A 14,797-nucleotide genomic window follows, 5' to 3' on the forward strand; every position below is an offset into this window, starting at 1 on the left:
ATCCTCCCCATCCCCAGCCCTCCCTCCAGTAAATTCACCAGTGGTACTTGCACCCCAGCAGTGATCTTAAAGCCCCTAAGCCTATTTCTGGTGATCCTTGAGCTCCTCCGCTCCCTGGAAAATCATCCTTTCCAGCAGCTCTCCTCCTCTCCCTCTTCAGCCAGTAAGGTAAAAGCCTCCTCTTCAAGTCATAATCAGCTGACTCACCTCTTCCTTGGGGAGCAGGAGCAGACTGGTATGCACTGTCCACTGTCCTCAGTTCTCTTTCACAGGGGTGTGGGGGCCTACTCTTTGCCTTCTTGGGAATGGAAGAAAGATAGCAATACCATGTGCTCTCCTCACTCTTTTCTCTCTCTCTCCCCCTCCCTCCACCACACTCAATCCTATCCACTTCTTCACTCCTTTTCCACCCCTTCCAATTACTTAACTCACAGACTGACCCCAACTCTGATCATCTTATTCACATCTACTAGTCCCTCCAAGCCCCTTGAATACATCCTGCAGCATCTTTGATCCTTTGACTCACTCTTTTCCCCTCTCCTCCATGCAACCTGCGGCCTCTCTAATCTCTTCACTCTCCTTCCCCTCCCTCTGATCCCTTCATTCACGCCCCACTCCCTGCTACATCCCCTTGTTTTCTTGGCCCTTTCCCCCTCCTGGGTTGCCTGCATGATAAGCAGGAAGCCAACAAACTCAGGTGTGGTAGAAGCAGTGGGGTTGACAGGCTTTTACCCCATGTCATTTTTACCTTGGCCACCTAAACTGTGCTGGGAAATTGCACAAAACTGGAAGCCAAGTGGCTGCCCTTGTTTCAGAGTAAGCAGCTCCAACATTCTCTTTTCTTCTTTGCTTCCTCTAAGGGCTTAGGGGGCCATAAAGGATCCATGCAACTACTGGCTCTGATCTGTTTCCGCAGGGGAGCCAGAACTGACATGCACTGCTGGCTCTGCGCCATTGTCTGGGATCCCATAAAAAAAATGGACCTAGAACACCATTCTGGGTTGTTCTGCCAGAAATTAAGCTCTCGGTAATGTACACAAAAGTGGTTGAATTAATACAAGTCTGAAAGTTGTGAGTAGTAGTGCCATTCATCAAAGCCATGGTTGAAGCCTTGACAATTGGCAGTACTGCTCACAAGTTTCAAACTTTGTGAGAATTCAATATCTTTTTGTATCTGTTCTTTGCTCTACAATGCCTGCTTCAGTATTACCCCTTTCCCTTTTCTTCCCTGCAATACAGGAGGAGAAGGGGGGGGGGGGGGGCGGGAATAAGAGGGGTGAACCTGGATTAGGGAGTAGAGTAGCTATTCTCTCATCTGTGTGCTCCAGGCTCACTTTCTCCTCTTCTCTTCTCTGCTATCTGCCTGGAAGGGGAGGGGTGGGAGAAGAACACCCTTGCTGTTCTGCCTCTTAAGGGGCCAATGCAATACAGTGCGCTCAGCCGAGCACACTGTATAACTCGCAGTCGGACGCGGGTTAAATCGGAGCTAATCCGTCCCCTAATATTATATTGTAATGTATTACCTTCCTTTCCTAATTATTATTGCACCCCCTTTCTTAGTCCCCCCACTCAGTAGCTCCTGTTTATTGTTTTTCCCCCAGTTTCATAATCAGTTACAGTGTAAAGCCTTTGCGGCTGCATTTTTTGTTCAGTGGTAACCGATGTGATGTTATTAACGAATGTCGGTATATAAAAACGTTAAATAAGTAAAACAAAATAAATAAATAAATAATGCAACAGGGGGATTAGCGCCTATTTAACGCATGTCTGACGCAGAGTGAATGAGTTAGGCTTTTACTCATTCACTGCAAATGCAAAAAAATAAATGCACGTCTCAGACGCACATTTATCGCTCAGCTATTAACGCCTGCCTGGAGCAGGCGTTAATAGCTGAGCGCATTGAAAAGAAGTACAGAAAAGCAGAAAAAACTGCTTCTCTGTACTTCTTTTAAAAGTTAAAAAAAAAACAACAAAAAAAACCTCAGCTGGCCGCATTGAAGACCGATGCCGATATGCTCGGCGTCGGTGTTCATAACCGGCCAGCTGCGTTATGAAAATCGACGCCGATAAACTTGGCGTCGGTTTTCATAACTGGCGGACTTGACTGCAGTGCGCCAGTAACCATGGGGGTCGCGTTAGCAAGGAGGCGCTAAAGTCGCGCAAGCGACCCTAGCGCCTCCTTGCTAACGTGACCCCCTAATTACAATATAGCATGGCACCCCCCCTTGCGGGCGCCATGCGCACGTTAAGAAAGCAGGCGCTGACTTTTCAGCGCCCGCTTTACGCGCTTTTTTTTTTTTTGCATCGGCTCCTAAGTCTGAAAAGAAGTGGTGGAACTGCATTCCTGGTCATTCCCCCAAAAATTAAGCCCTGCACATAAGTTGCAACTCTGCTCCCCCACCCTCCACCCCGGAATGCCTGTCCTGAGTTCACTTAGAAGTATTGGGTGAAATCAGGTTACTTACATCCATTTATATTAGCTGAGCCCCAGGCTGTTTTATAACAGCTGTTCATGTGCATAAAACTATGTTTTACGTGTGTAAATGGCTTGAATATCAGGCCCAGGAAGGTGAGATTTCAGGCTAGATTTGAATATGCTTAGACAGGGAGTAAATATGCAGTATACTCATCCCTAGAGATAGATTTTTTTTTTAAGATGATTGAATTAGCATTGCATATGAAAGATGTGTGAATGGACACTAGCCAGCAATGAAGCCTAAATAATTGGTGCTACTGTTTGCAGATTTCAGACTTCTGCCTATTGAATCTCCATCTGATAGGGATGTGCATTCATTTTGAACGTATGCGCAATCCGCAACGGATAAGTCCCTATTTGTTTGTTGCATTCATGGGTTTGCGAAATGTATCACGAACCTCCCTGAATGCAGCATATCATTACTGAATTTACCCCCACCCTCCTGAACCCCCCAAGACTTGCCAAAAGTCCCTGGTGGTCCAGCGGGGGTCTGGGAGCGATCTCCTGCACTTGGGCTGTTGGCTGCCAGTATTCAAAATGGCGCCAATAGCCTTTGCCCTTACTATGTCACAGGGGCTACCGGTGCCATTGGTCAGCCCCTATGACATAGTAAGGGCAAAGGGCCATCGGTGTCATTTTGATTACTGGCAGCCAATGGCCCTTTGCCCTTGCTATGTCACAGGAGCTACCGGTGCCATTGGTCAGCCCCTATGACATAGTAAGGGCAAAGGGCCATTGGTGCCATTTTGATTACTGGCAGCCGACAGCCCTTTGTCCTTACTATGTCATAGGGGCCAACCAATGGCACCGGTAGCCCCAGTGACATAGTAAGGACAAAGGGCCATCGGTGCCATTTTGATTACTGGAAACCGGCGACTCTTTGCCCTCACTATATCACAGGGGCTACCGGTGCCATTGGTCAGCCCCTATGGCATAGTAAGGGCAAAGGGCCATCGGCGCCATTTTGATTACTGGCAGCCGACGGCCCAAGTGCAAGAGATCGCTCCCGGACCCCCGCTGGACCACCAGGAACTTTTGGAAAGTCTTGGGGGGGGGGGGGGTCAGGAGAGTGGGGGGGTTGTAGTAAATTAAATTTAAAGGGTTGGGATGGGTTGGTTTTTTTTTTTTTCCAACTTTCATGGAAAACGAATACCGAATGTAACTAATGGATGAATCGGGTTTCCCCCTATGAAAACGGATGCAACGGATTTGGGTCCTGGTGCAACGAATACCAAATAGCAACGTATCTTTTCCTTCTGCACATCCCTACCATCTGATGCCATGGGTCCAATATATGCGCACATGCTTTTCTCAATAAACTGAAAATATTTCTGAGAGCAGGGCTAGATTTTCAGTTTATTTTCCAAATGTTCACAATATTAAATAAATGATTCTCAAATGCAAGAAAATAGCAGTACCTGATCTGTAGGACCAGCATAGCTGCTCTATGTGGTAAAGGAAAAGTTGGCTTTCTCCAAGCGGAGCCTCCACACCCTCCCCCTCCTGAAAAAAAAGAAGTCTAATCGAATATCTGAAATGTTCTTGTGCCCATTTTCTGGTAAGGTTACCTGGGTAGATGTCGTGCACAGGCCCTGGAGATCGGCCCATGGCGCTGTCTGCAGCATCCTGGGGTGAAGAGGAGGGCTGCAGAGGCTGGATAGTGAGGCAGTCAGTGAGGATACCCCCTTCAAGTTCTATGCTGGATCGTAACTGCAATACAAGGAGTAGCAGGGAAAACCATTACAACCTGAACATGATATATTACTGACATTATTGTCTAAAGCATTTCTTTGTGCTAAAGGATTGTTTTATTAAAAACTCAACATGTTAAAACAAAGAGACACCATATTTTGCAATCAAAAGCTTAGTTAATGGAAGATTATAGCTTTGGAAAAATATCAAGTATAACTTTCATTAAGCCAAGGCCTCAGAGGAGATAGCTGCTGGTACGTTTTCTCACAGAACTCACCCTCTGAAAGTATACAATGGGAGTCGATATTCAAAAACTCGCTAAGCGAGTAAGACTAGCAGGTACATTTTACCCAGGTATCGTTACTTGGATTTTCAGCAGCAGTCATCTGGCTATGCAATAGGGATGTGAATCGTTTTTTAACGATTAAAATTATCATCCGATAATTTTAATATCATCTTAAATCGTTATAGAACACAATACAATAGAAATTCTAACGATTTATCGTTAAAAATTGTTAAACCGTGTTAGTGCGCACTAACGGGAGTTAGTGCGCACTAACTCGAGTTAGTGCGCACTAACTGAAAATGATACAAATTGACACTTTCCAGGTCAGTAAAGGTCAGTTAGGAATGAATATGTGTTCCTATTGGCTGGCTGCCCTCTTATCTATTGATGTTAACCAGGTTCCCACTGAGGTGATGGTTGGGGGGATGGGAAATGGAAATGGAAACTCAGGAACACTAACAGAAAATGATACAAATTATTGACACTTTCCAGGTCAGTAAAGGTCAGTTAGGAATGAATATGTATTCCTATTGGCTGGCTGCCCTCTTATCTATTGATGTTACCAAGGTTCCAACTGAGGTGATGGTTGGGGGGATGGAAAATGGAAACTGTTGGTAGTTGACAAAAAAAGTAATGTGATCAGTCAATATGACTAGAACCTGTGCCCTATTCCTGATACCAGGGGTGTTGTGATCTTCCTGCACTCAGTGCCCTATCCCTGATACCAGTCTGAGACAGCTCCCTCCCTGCATTACTAGTGAGAGGCTGGCTTCACAGACAGGGGGGAGCTGCCTGACCCTCACTCCTGACTTCCCCCATGTCCCAGCCAGTGAATGGTGTGTGGGTGAGAGGGGGGGGGGGGGAGGATGGTGAAGTCTGAGACAGCTCCCTCCCTGCATTACTAGTGAGAGGCTGGCTTCACAGACAGGGGGGAAGCTGCCTGACCCTCACTCCTGACTTCCCCCATGTCCCAGCCAGTGAATGGTGTGTGGATGAGGGGGGGGGGGGAGGATGGTGAAGTCTGAGACAGCTCCCTCCCTGCATTACTAGTGAGAGGCTGGCTTCACAGACAGGGGGGAGCTGCCTGACCCTCACTCCTGACTTCTCCCATGTCCCAGCCAGTGAATGGTGTGTGGGTGAGGGGGGGGGGGGGGAGGATGGTGAAGTCTGAGACAGCTCCCTCCCAGCATTACTAGTGAGAGGCTGGCTTCACAGACAGGGGGGAGCTGCCTGACCCTCACTCCTGACTTCCCCCATGTCCCAGCTAGTGAATGGTGTGTGGGTGAGGGGGGGGGGGGAGGATGGTGAAGTCTGAGACAGCTCCCTCCCTGCATTACTAGTGAGAGGATGGCTTCACAGACAGGGGGGAGCTGCCTGACCCTCACTCCTCCGGGGTATTGTGATCTTCCTGCACACAGTGCCCTATCCCTGATACCAGGGGTGTTGTGATCTTCCTACATGCAGTGCCCTATCCCTATTAATACCAGGAGTGTTGTGATCTTCCTGCATGCAGTGCCCTATCCCTGATACCGGGATGTGTGCAAGAAGATCACAACACCCCCGGTATCAGGGATAGGGCACTGTGTGCAGGAAGATCACAACACCCCTGGTATTAGGGATAGGGCACTGTGTGCAGGAAGATCACAACACTCCTGGTATTAATAGGGATAGGGCACTGTGTACATGAAGATCACAACACCCCTGGTGCCAGGGTTAGGGCACTGTGTGCAAGAAGATCACAACACTCCTGGTATTAATAGGGATAGGGCACTGTGTGCAGGAAGATCACAACACCCCTGGTGCCAGGGTTAGGGCACTGTGTGCAGGAAGATCACAACACTCCTGGTATTAATAGGGATAGGGCACTGTGTGCAGGAAGATCACAACACCCCTGGTATCAGGGTTAGGGCACTGTGTGCAGGAAGATCACAACACTCCTGGTATTAATAGGGATAGGGCACTGTGTGCAGGAAGATCACAACACCCTGGTGCCAGGGTTAGGGCACTGTGTGCAGGAAGATCACAACACCCCTGGTGCCAGGGTTAGGGCACTGTGTGCAGGAAGATCACAACACTCCTGGTATTAATAGGGATAGGGCACTGTGTGCAGGAAGATCACAACACCCCTGGTGCCAGGGTTAGGGCACTGTGTGCAGGAAGATCACAACACTCCTGGTATTAATAGGGAGAGGGCACTGTGTGCAGGAAGATCACAACACCCCTGGTGCCAGGGTTAGGGCACTGTGTGCAGGAAGATCACAACACTCCTGGTATTAATAGGGATAGGGCACTGTGTGCAGGAAGATCACAACACCCCTGGTATCAGGGTTAGGGCACTGTGTGCAGGAAGATCACAACACTCCTGGTATTAATAGGGATAGGGCACTGTGTGCAGGAAGATCACAACACCCCTGGTGCCAGGGTTAGGGCACTGTGTGCAGGAAGATCACAACACCCCTGGTGCCAGGGTTAGGGCACTGTGTGCAGGAAGATCACAACACTCCTGGTATTAATAGGGATAGGGCACTGTGTGCAGGAAGATCACAACACCCCTGGTGCCAGGGTTAGGGCACTGTGTGCAGGAAGATCACAACACTCCTGGTATTAATAGGGAGAGGGCACTGTGTGCAGGAAGATCACAACACCCCTGGTGCCAGGGTTAGGGCACTGTGTGCAGGAAGATCACAACACTCCTGGTGCCAGGGTTAGGGAACTAACTCGAGTTAGTGCGCACTAATCGGAAAAAACGATTTTTAACGATTTTTTAACTAAAAAATCGTGCCTAACACGATTTTCTTGCCCTGCCACACGATTTCTATCGTTAAGACGATATGGAACACGATTCACATCTCTACTATGCAATGCATATAAACCTAGCTGGTCCCAATGGAAAGAACAATCAAACCAGAATCTCCTGATAAGCAATACCACTGCTGATCCAGGGTAATGGCCCCAGCTTCCTCTTTCTCTCTCTCTCTCTCTTTTGCAGCCTATGTACTTTGCTTTGGTTAATGTCTATGCAGCGCAGGAACAAACTAGCCATGAGCTACAAAAAAAATGGAGCCCTTTAGTTTTGTTTGATCAGAACATTTAAAAATTAAATCTGTTCTTTCCAGTGCAGGTCAGATATTAAAAAAAAAAAATAAAATAAAAAAAATAAAATATATATATATATCAATATATATAGAAACAAAACCAGATGCAGCATTTTCACCTAAGTCTAACTAACTCTGTTTCTAAGCACTTGATGAATGTCAGTGTGTTGGAAGACAGGATGTTGGACTTGATGGATCTTTCATCTGTCCTAATTTGACAATTCTTATGTGCTTGTGAAATTTCTGTCACCTGCTTCTCTTTAAAGTGTGCTGTTGCCCTATAATGCCACTAGGAAGGCTCTGCTCTCTGTGCTGAAGTGCCACTGGCATGATTTTAATAAGCTTTTGGGTGGGTAGCATAGAAATGAAAAAAAATATCCATTTGAAAAAAAAAAAAAGAGGGTAGGGAGATTACACCATTGTAATTGTAATGCTCAGTTTTCTTGACAGTACATTTTTTTGTGAAAGAATATGTATTATTTTGGAAGTCATTCAGTTAAGGCGAAAGGAACAGAGAAACAAGATCTAGCACTGGGTCATCTAATCATTAACAATTAATTTTAGACATTTGTACTCTTATCTGGAGCTCAGATGTTTTCTGCCTATGTAGCTATAGCTTCTGCCTGCTACTTATTACCTACCAGTCGGTACACATTTGTTACTATGTGAGGGCCCCGATCTTGAAATTAGGTGCATGTGCAATTCTGGAACTACAAATGTTAAAAGCACTGTGCATTTCATAAAATATCAAGCCATCAAATTAAAAAGAGTTGCCCTTACTTTGCAGGATTTTATGTTTGCATACAGGGAGGAAAACTTTAAAAGAACTGCTCGCAAACCCATATTCATGTGCATATGGGCTTGTGTGCAAATACGCATGAAATTTAATATTGTGTGCGTGCAATTGCACACACAATATAAAATACACATAACTTTTATGTGCAAATTGCGTATGGATGTTGCACGTATATTTGTTCGTGATCTTTCATTCACGTGCACATCTGCGCGCAATGTCCAGTTCTTCTGGGATGGGTTCATTCCATGATGCCGCCACTAGTTTGGCAGCCAAATTTCATAACTAAGGATGTTGTCTACCTGTCGTCTCTGATGGTGGATCATGATAGGTGCTGTTCTCTGTCCGAGGAGTTAGAAGGAATCTGAGGGAGAACAAACAGGACTGGAAAGTTTAACCACAGGGCATCAAACCCACTTGGGGGTAAGTAGATTGTGGTGGGGTTTGGTTAGGATGTGCATGTGTGGGTCACTAGGTGGGCTCCAGAGGTTTGGAAGCTGGTTAGGTTATGCATGGGAGTAACTGGGGGGGGGGGGGGTTCTAGGAGTGTGGGGATGGGGTTAGTAGATGATTAGGGTGTACATGGGGGGTTACTAGGGGGCTCTAGTGGTGTGGGAGTTGTATAGGTCTGCGTGGGGGGATTGCTAGGAGAGACTCTAGGGGTGTGGGGATGGAGTGGAGGGGGGTGAGGGCTGGGGCCGGGTTAAGGTGTGCGTGTGTGTGGGGGGAGGTTTACTGAGCGGCTCAATGTGGCCTACAGGTAGGGCAAGAGTCAATAGGTATGTATGGATACTGTAACAGATGTACATTCCATTAATAGAATGATCAATCTACAAGTGCTGCCAATATAATATAATTGAAGAATGAAATCAATCATAGACAAGGATAACTAGGGATGACTTAATCCAATAATCACAATTATAGTAAAGGTGCAATTACAAGATAGAACTTCCTCTGGGACATGTAATAGATTTAATAGTGGCCCCAATAGCAGAGTAAACCAATGTTCTTCTTCCAGAATGGAGAGATTTGGATTTAATGTACATTTCCTGTACTCCCCAGTGGCATACCATGGACGGGAAGGTGGGGGAGGGGGCCAAGGCCCCCAAACATTGGGCCGGATTTTAAAGGATTTAAGCACGTAGGGGGGGGTTACATGTGCTGGGCCTATTTTAAAAAGGCCTGGTGATGCGAGTAAAGCCCTGGGACACGTGTAAGTCCCGGGGCTTGCAAAAAGGGACGGTCCGGGGGCAGGGCTGGAGCGGGGCCAGAGGCCTCCGACACAGAGGCCATTACCGCTGTTTCAGAGGATCGTGTGCCAGCAGGCTACCGGCGCGTGCAACTCGCGCCTGGCCAGAGGCAAGCGCAAAAGGTAAGATAAAAGTCAGGGGGGGTTAGAGTAGGGCTAGGGGGGAAAGGTTAGGGGGAAGGGGTGGGAAGGTCAGGCTGGGGGGGAAGGAACGGGGGAAGGCAGTGCGGCTCGGCACGTGCAAGGTGCACAATAGTGCACCCCCTTGCATGCGCCAACCCCTGATTTTATAACATGCTTGCACCTGCGAGCGCATGTTATAAAATCGCGTGTCCATGTGCATGCGCCACATAGCACGCACACATGGATGCGCGTGCACGTGTCTTAAAATCTACCCCATTGGGTTTAAGGGGGGCGCAGCAGGAGTCCTTTCTCTCTGCATGCATGGAGCAATTGCAACAGGAGGTTAGTAGGCCCAATCCAGGGGTGTTGTTAAGTGTGGGCACATGGGGCTCTGAGTCTCTTGAAGCCACTGTATTTTTGTTCCCTTCATCTACCTTTTCCTTACCTCTTTCAGAAGCTTCTAACTGGTCTGTCTTCCTCCTGCCCCTTGTTGCTTCCTTCTCATTTGCATGGTCCAATGTACCACGCAGGATGCCATAGATGCAGAAGTCCCATGGTTCTTACACTTTGTCATTGAATCGTACCAGTGCAAAGGAAGCAGCAAGGCATGAGAGGAAGACAGGCCAGTTACAAGCTTCTGAAAGGGGTAAGGAGGAGGGAGGAAAGGGGGATAAATGATGGGGGCAGCCACTTTAAAAAGTTTAGACACCCTTAAATTTAATTGGGGGAGAAAAAGTGGGAACACCTAGACTGGGAGGAGGGAAGTGTGGAGACTTGGTGAAGACAGATGTGGAGAACCTCAGATTTGGTGATTAGGGACACTCAGATTGTGGGGTGAGGGGAAGATTGGAGATTCAGGATTGGGAGATGAAGAGGATGCCCAGATTTGTTGGGTGGAGAGGAGGGGAGAGACTCAGGGATGGGGAGAAGGAAATAGCAGGGACTGCCAGATCAGGGACAGAGAAAGGAATGGAGGCTGGCTGTGGGAGAGAGAGTGGAGACTCAAATATGTGGGGAAAGCGGGCACTCAGAGATTGAATGGGGGGAAGCAGGGACTTGGGGAGAATAAGGATTCAGTAGTTGGGTGGGCAGCATGAGTGAGGATGTATTAGATGGACTGCGGATTATGAGATGGGGTTTTGGATGCAAGATGTAGGGTAGAAGAAAGTGTCTGAAGGGTGGAGAAAGGTTGTGATATGGTATGAATGACCTGGAGGGCTGGAGAGGGACTAGAGGCAATGAAAAGGAATGAGTCTGTGAAGGGGGTGAAGGATGGTGGAAATGGGACTAGGAGAGGAGATGGCTGAGTAGGTGGATTAGAAAAAGGACAGGGAAAGGATGAATGACAGAAGGAAGTGGGCTAGTGAGGAAATGAAGGTGAGGAGATGAAACAGGCAGAGGAAAGCATTTGAGTACTGGGGAGGTATGAGTACAGAGGGTGGAAACTAGGGATTAGGATGTGGGTGAAAGATTGGGAAATAGGCAGAGCAAGGAGTTAGAAATGGGCATAAGAACATAAGAACATAAGAAAATGCCATACTGGGTCAGACCAAGGGTCCATCAAGCCCAGCATCCTGTTTCCAACAGTGGCCAATCCAGGCCATAAGAACCTGGCAAGTACCCAAAAACTAAGTCTATTCCATGTAACCATTGCTAATGGCATGAAGAAAATGGAGGACAAGGGAGGGGGTGAATGAGGAGAGAATGTTGGGGAGATACCCGTTCCAGAGACGGTTTTCAAAAGTGTTGATTCAGATAAACTGAACCAAATTATGGTTAACCTGGAAAATATAGTAGGCTAGATTGATAAACTGAAGAGTAATAAATCACCTGGACCAGATGGTATACACCCCAGGGTTCTGAAAGAACTCAAAAATGAAATTTCAGACCTTTGAGTAAAAATTTGTAACCTATCATTAAAATCGTCCATTGTACCTGAAGACTGGAGGATGGCTAATTTAACACCAATATTTAAAAAGGCCTCAAGGGGAAATCTGGGAAACTATAGACCAGTGAGCCCAATTTCAGTGCCAAGAAAAATTGTGGAAACTGTTATAAAGAATAAAATCATAAAACATTTAGATAGACATGGTTTAATGGGACACAGCCAGTATGGATTTACCCAAGAGAAGTCTTGCCTCACGAATCTCCTACATTTTTATGAAGGGGTGAATAAACATGTGGACAAATATAAACCGGTAAATGTGGTGTATTTGGATTTTCAGAAAGCGTTCGACAAAGCCCCTCATGAGAGGCGTCTAAGAAAACTATAAAGTCATGGGATAGGAGGCGATATCCTTTTGTGGATTTCAAACTGGTTAAAAGACAGTAAACAGAGAGTAGGAATAAATGATCTGTTTTCAAACTGGAAAAAGGTAAACAGTGGAGTGCCTAGAGATCTGTACCTGGTCTGGTGCTTTTTAATATATTTTAAAATGATCTGGAAAGGGGCACAATGAGTGAGGTGCTTAAATTTGCGGGTGACATAAAATTATGCAGAGTAGTTAAATCTCAAATGGATTGTGATAAATTGCAGGAGGACCTTGTGAGACTGGAAGATTGGGCGTCCAAATGGCAGATGAAATTTAATATGGACAAGTGCAAGATGATGCATATAGGGAAAAATAGCCTTTGTTGTGGTTACATAATGTTAGGTTCCACATTAGGTGTTATCACCAAGGAAAAAGATCTAGGTGTCATAGTGGATAATACATTGAAATCATTTGCTCAGTGTGCTATGGCAGTCAAATAAGCAAACAGATTGTTAGTAATTATTAGGAAGGGAATGGTGGATAAAATAGTGGATTTCATAATGCCTCTGTATCGTTCCATGATGAGACTACTCCTTGAATACTGTATGCAGTTCTGGTCGCTGTATCTCAAAAAAGAAATATTTGGACTGGAGAAAGTACAGAGAAGAACAACCAAAATGATAAAGAGGATGGAATGGCTCCCCTATGAGGAAAGGCTAAAGAGGTTAGGACTGTTTAGCTTGGAGAAGAGATGGCTGAGGGGGGATATGATAGAGATCTACAAAATCATGAAAGGACTAGAACGGGTAAATGTGAAGTAATTATTTACTCTTTCGGATAATACAAGGACTAGGGGGCACTCCATGAAGTTAGTAAGTAGCTCATTTAAAACAAATCAGAGAAAATTATTTTTTACTCAATGCATAATTAAGCTCTGGAATACATTGCCAGAGTATGTGGTTATGGCATTTAGTTTAGCTGGGTTTAAAAAGGGTTTGGATAAGTTCCTAGAGCACAAGTCCATAAACTGCTATTCATCAATAAGGATTAGCAGCTTGGGATTCATTTAATGTTTGGGTACTTGCCAGGTACTTGTGGCGTGGTTGGCCACTGTTGGACACAGGATACTAGGCTTAATGGACCCTTGGTCTGACCCAATTGGGCCGACGGGAGGATGGTATACCTTGCAGAAGATCCATAGGTTCTCTCGTCTGGTGGTGAGGCAGAGAAGATGAGACCAGCTGACCCTCGGCACTGGAGACTGAGGCGACTGCGGGGGCAGATGAAGAGACGAGAAGAGGACCTGTGTCTTCGCCACTGGAAGTCTGCGATCCCCCCAGGAGGAGCCCGTAGGGACCCAGACCGCTGGGACTTAGATGGACCTTTGAGAGGTCATGGTATCGGAGAAAGGGCTGACTGGAGCTTCACCCTGGAAGCTTGCGGTCCCCCCCGGGAGGAGCCCGTAGGGACCCGGACCGCTGGGACAGGCGGGCCCTTGGAGACGGTAGTCCGGAAGAAGTCCAAGGTCCAGTGCCAGAGGGTCGTCACTTACCAGCTCTAAGTCACGCACCAAGGGATCACCGCTTGCCAGTCCGAAGTCACACACCAGAGAATCACCATAAGCCAATCCGAAGTCAGGAACTGGGAACACCAAGACGTAACAGGAACAAGGATCCAAAGCACAAGGAACTCACCGAAGCAAGCAGACTAGACAGCGCTGGAGAACATTGCCAAGTCAGGGAATGAGCAGAGGAAGCCTCCCTTTATACTTCCCCTGCTCAGGCTGATCAGGAAAAGGTGAAGCTGGTTAAAGGGATCAGGTCCCTTTAAATCTGTGAAGGAGGTGCGGCCTCGCGCCTAAAGATGGCGGCGGCCATCTTTGATTTCCCCCGCAGAGGAGAAACGCTGCTGGACGCCACGAGAGGGGAGCAGGGACGGCTCCCCCTGCAGCGAGTAGCACTGAGGCCTGTGCCAGAGCGACGGGCCTGGAGTCAGGGCCCTCCTCCGGGGCTCCCGCGGTGGGGAACCACCGTGGGCAAGGAAGGGGACCGCGGTCGTGGCCTGCCACGGCCGCGGAACACAACACCAATATCGCATATGTTATGTTCTTATCCTGGCATTCCAGCATGGGGGTCGCAGTGCTTAAATTTAAAGATATATATTGTAAAGAACTATAATTAAGACCCCTTAAAAATGTTTCTCCACACAATCTTATTTTTCTTATTATTTATAATCCATGAGATTCTAATTTTATTCTATTATTTGAAACAATGGAACTCAATTGCTGATATACTGTAGCAATGCATTATCAACATTTGATAATCTTGGATGACTTCAATGTACATGCACATAATCCTGTTCAAGGATAATAACTTTCTTGCTTTAACATCTGACTTGGTTCTTCACCAATGAAGCTGGTCTAAACCTTATGTTTAGACCAGCCTTATCACCGAGTGATTTGGCGGTTGGACACTCAGTTTCTTTATCTACTTTTCTCTGGACAGATCACTTTCTTATTTCTTTTCATCTTAATCAGGAACTGCTTAGGTTGTCACCAATTGCTAATGGAATTCCAGGGACCTTAAGCAGATTGACATGGACTTGCTAGCTTGTGTCTTTTCCTAACTATTTTGATGTTTTATCCCCTCGCCATAAGGTTGGTTCCTGGAACCACATTCTAAGTATTGCCAGTAACATAGTTGCTCCACATACAGTCTGTTACCATCCCTCCCAGTCTTGGTATCATGCTGGTTTTAGGACCTTAAAAAGGTAAATTCATCATTTCAAACATCTATAACATAAAAACCAGTGTGCAGATAATAGGAACTAAT

General features: G+C 46.6%; 1 protein-coding gene across 4 annotated transcripts in view; it reads right to left on the bottom strand.

Moving 5' to 3' along the window:
• GLIS3 (GLIS family zinc finger 3) overlaps window positions 1-14,797 on the bottom strand; it is a 1,101,679-nt gene that overhangs the window by 117,189 nt on the left and 969,693 nt on the right. For all 4 annotated transcript variants that reach the window (XM_029613449.1, XM_029613441.1, XM_029613435.1 and 1 more), the window contains exon 7: window positions 4,045-4,186. In XM_029613449.1, the coding sequence (XP_029469309.1) occupies window positions 4,045-4,186 (142 nt within the window). The remainder of the gene's footprint in view (window positions 1-4,044; window positions 4,187-14,797) is intronic.

This window comes from Rhinatrema bivittatum, chromosome 1, assembly GCF_901001135.1.
Source record: "Rhinatrema bivittatum chromosome 1, aRhiBiv1.1, whole genome shotgun sequence".
Taxonomy (NCBI): domain Eukaryota; kingdom Metazoa; phylum Chordata; class Amphibia; order Gymnophiona; family Rhinatrematidae; genus Rhinatrema; species Rhinatrema bivittatum.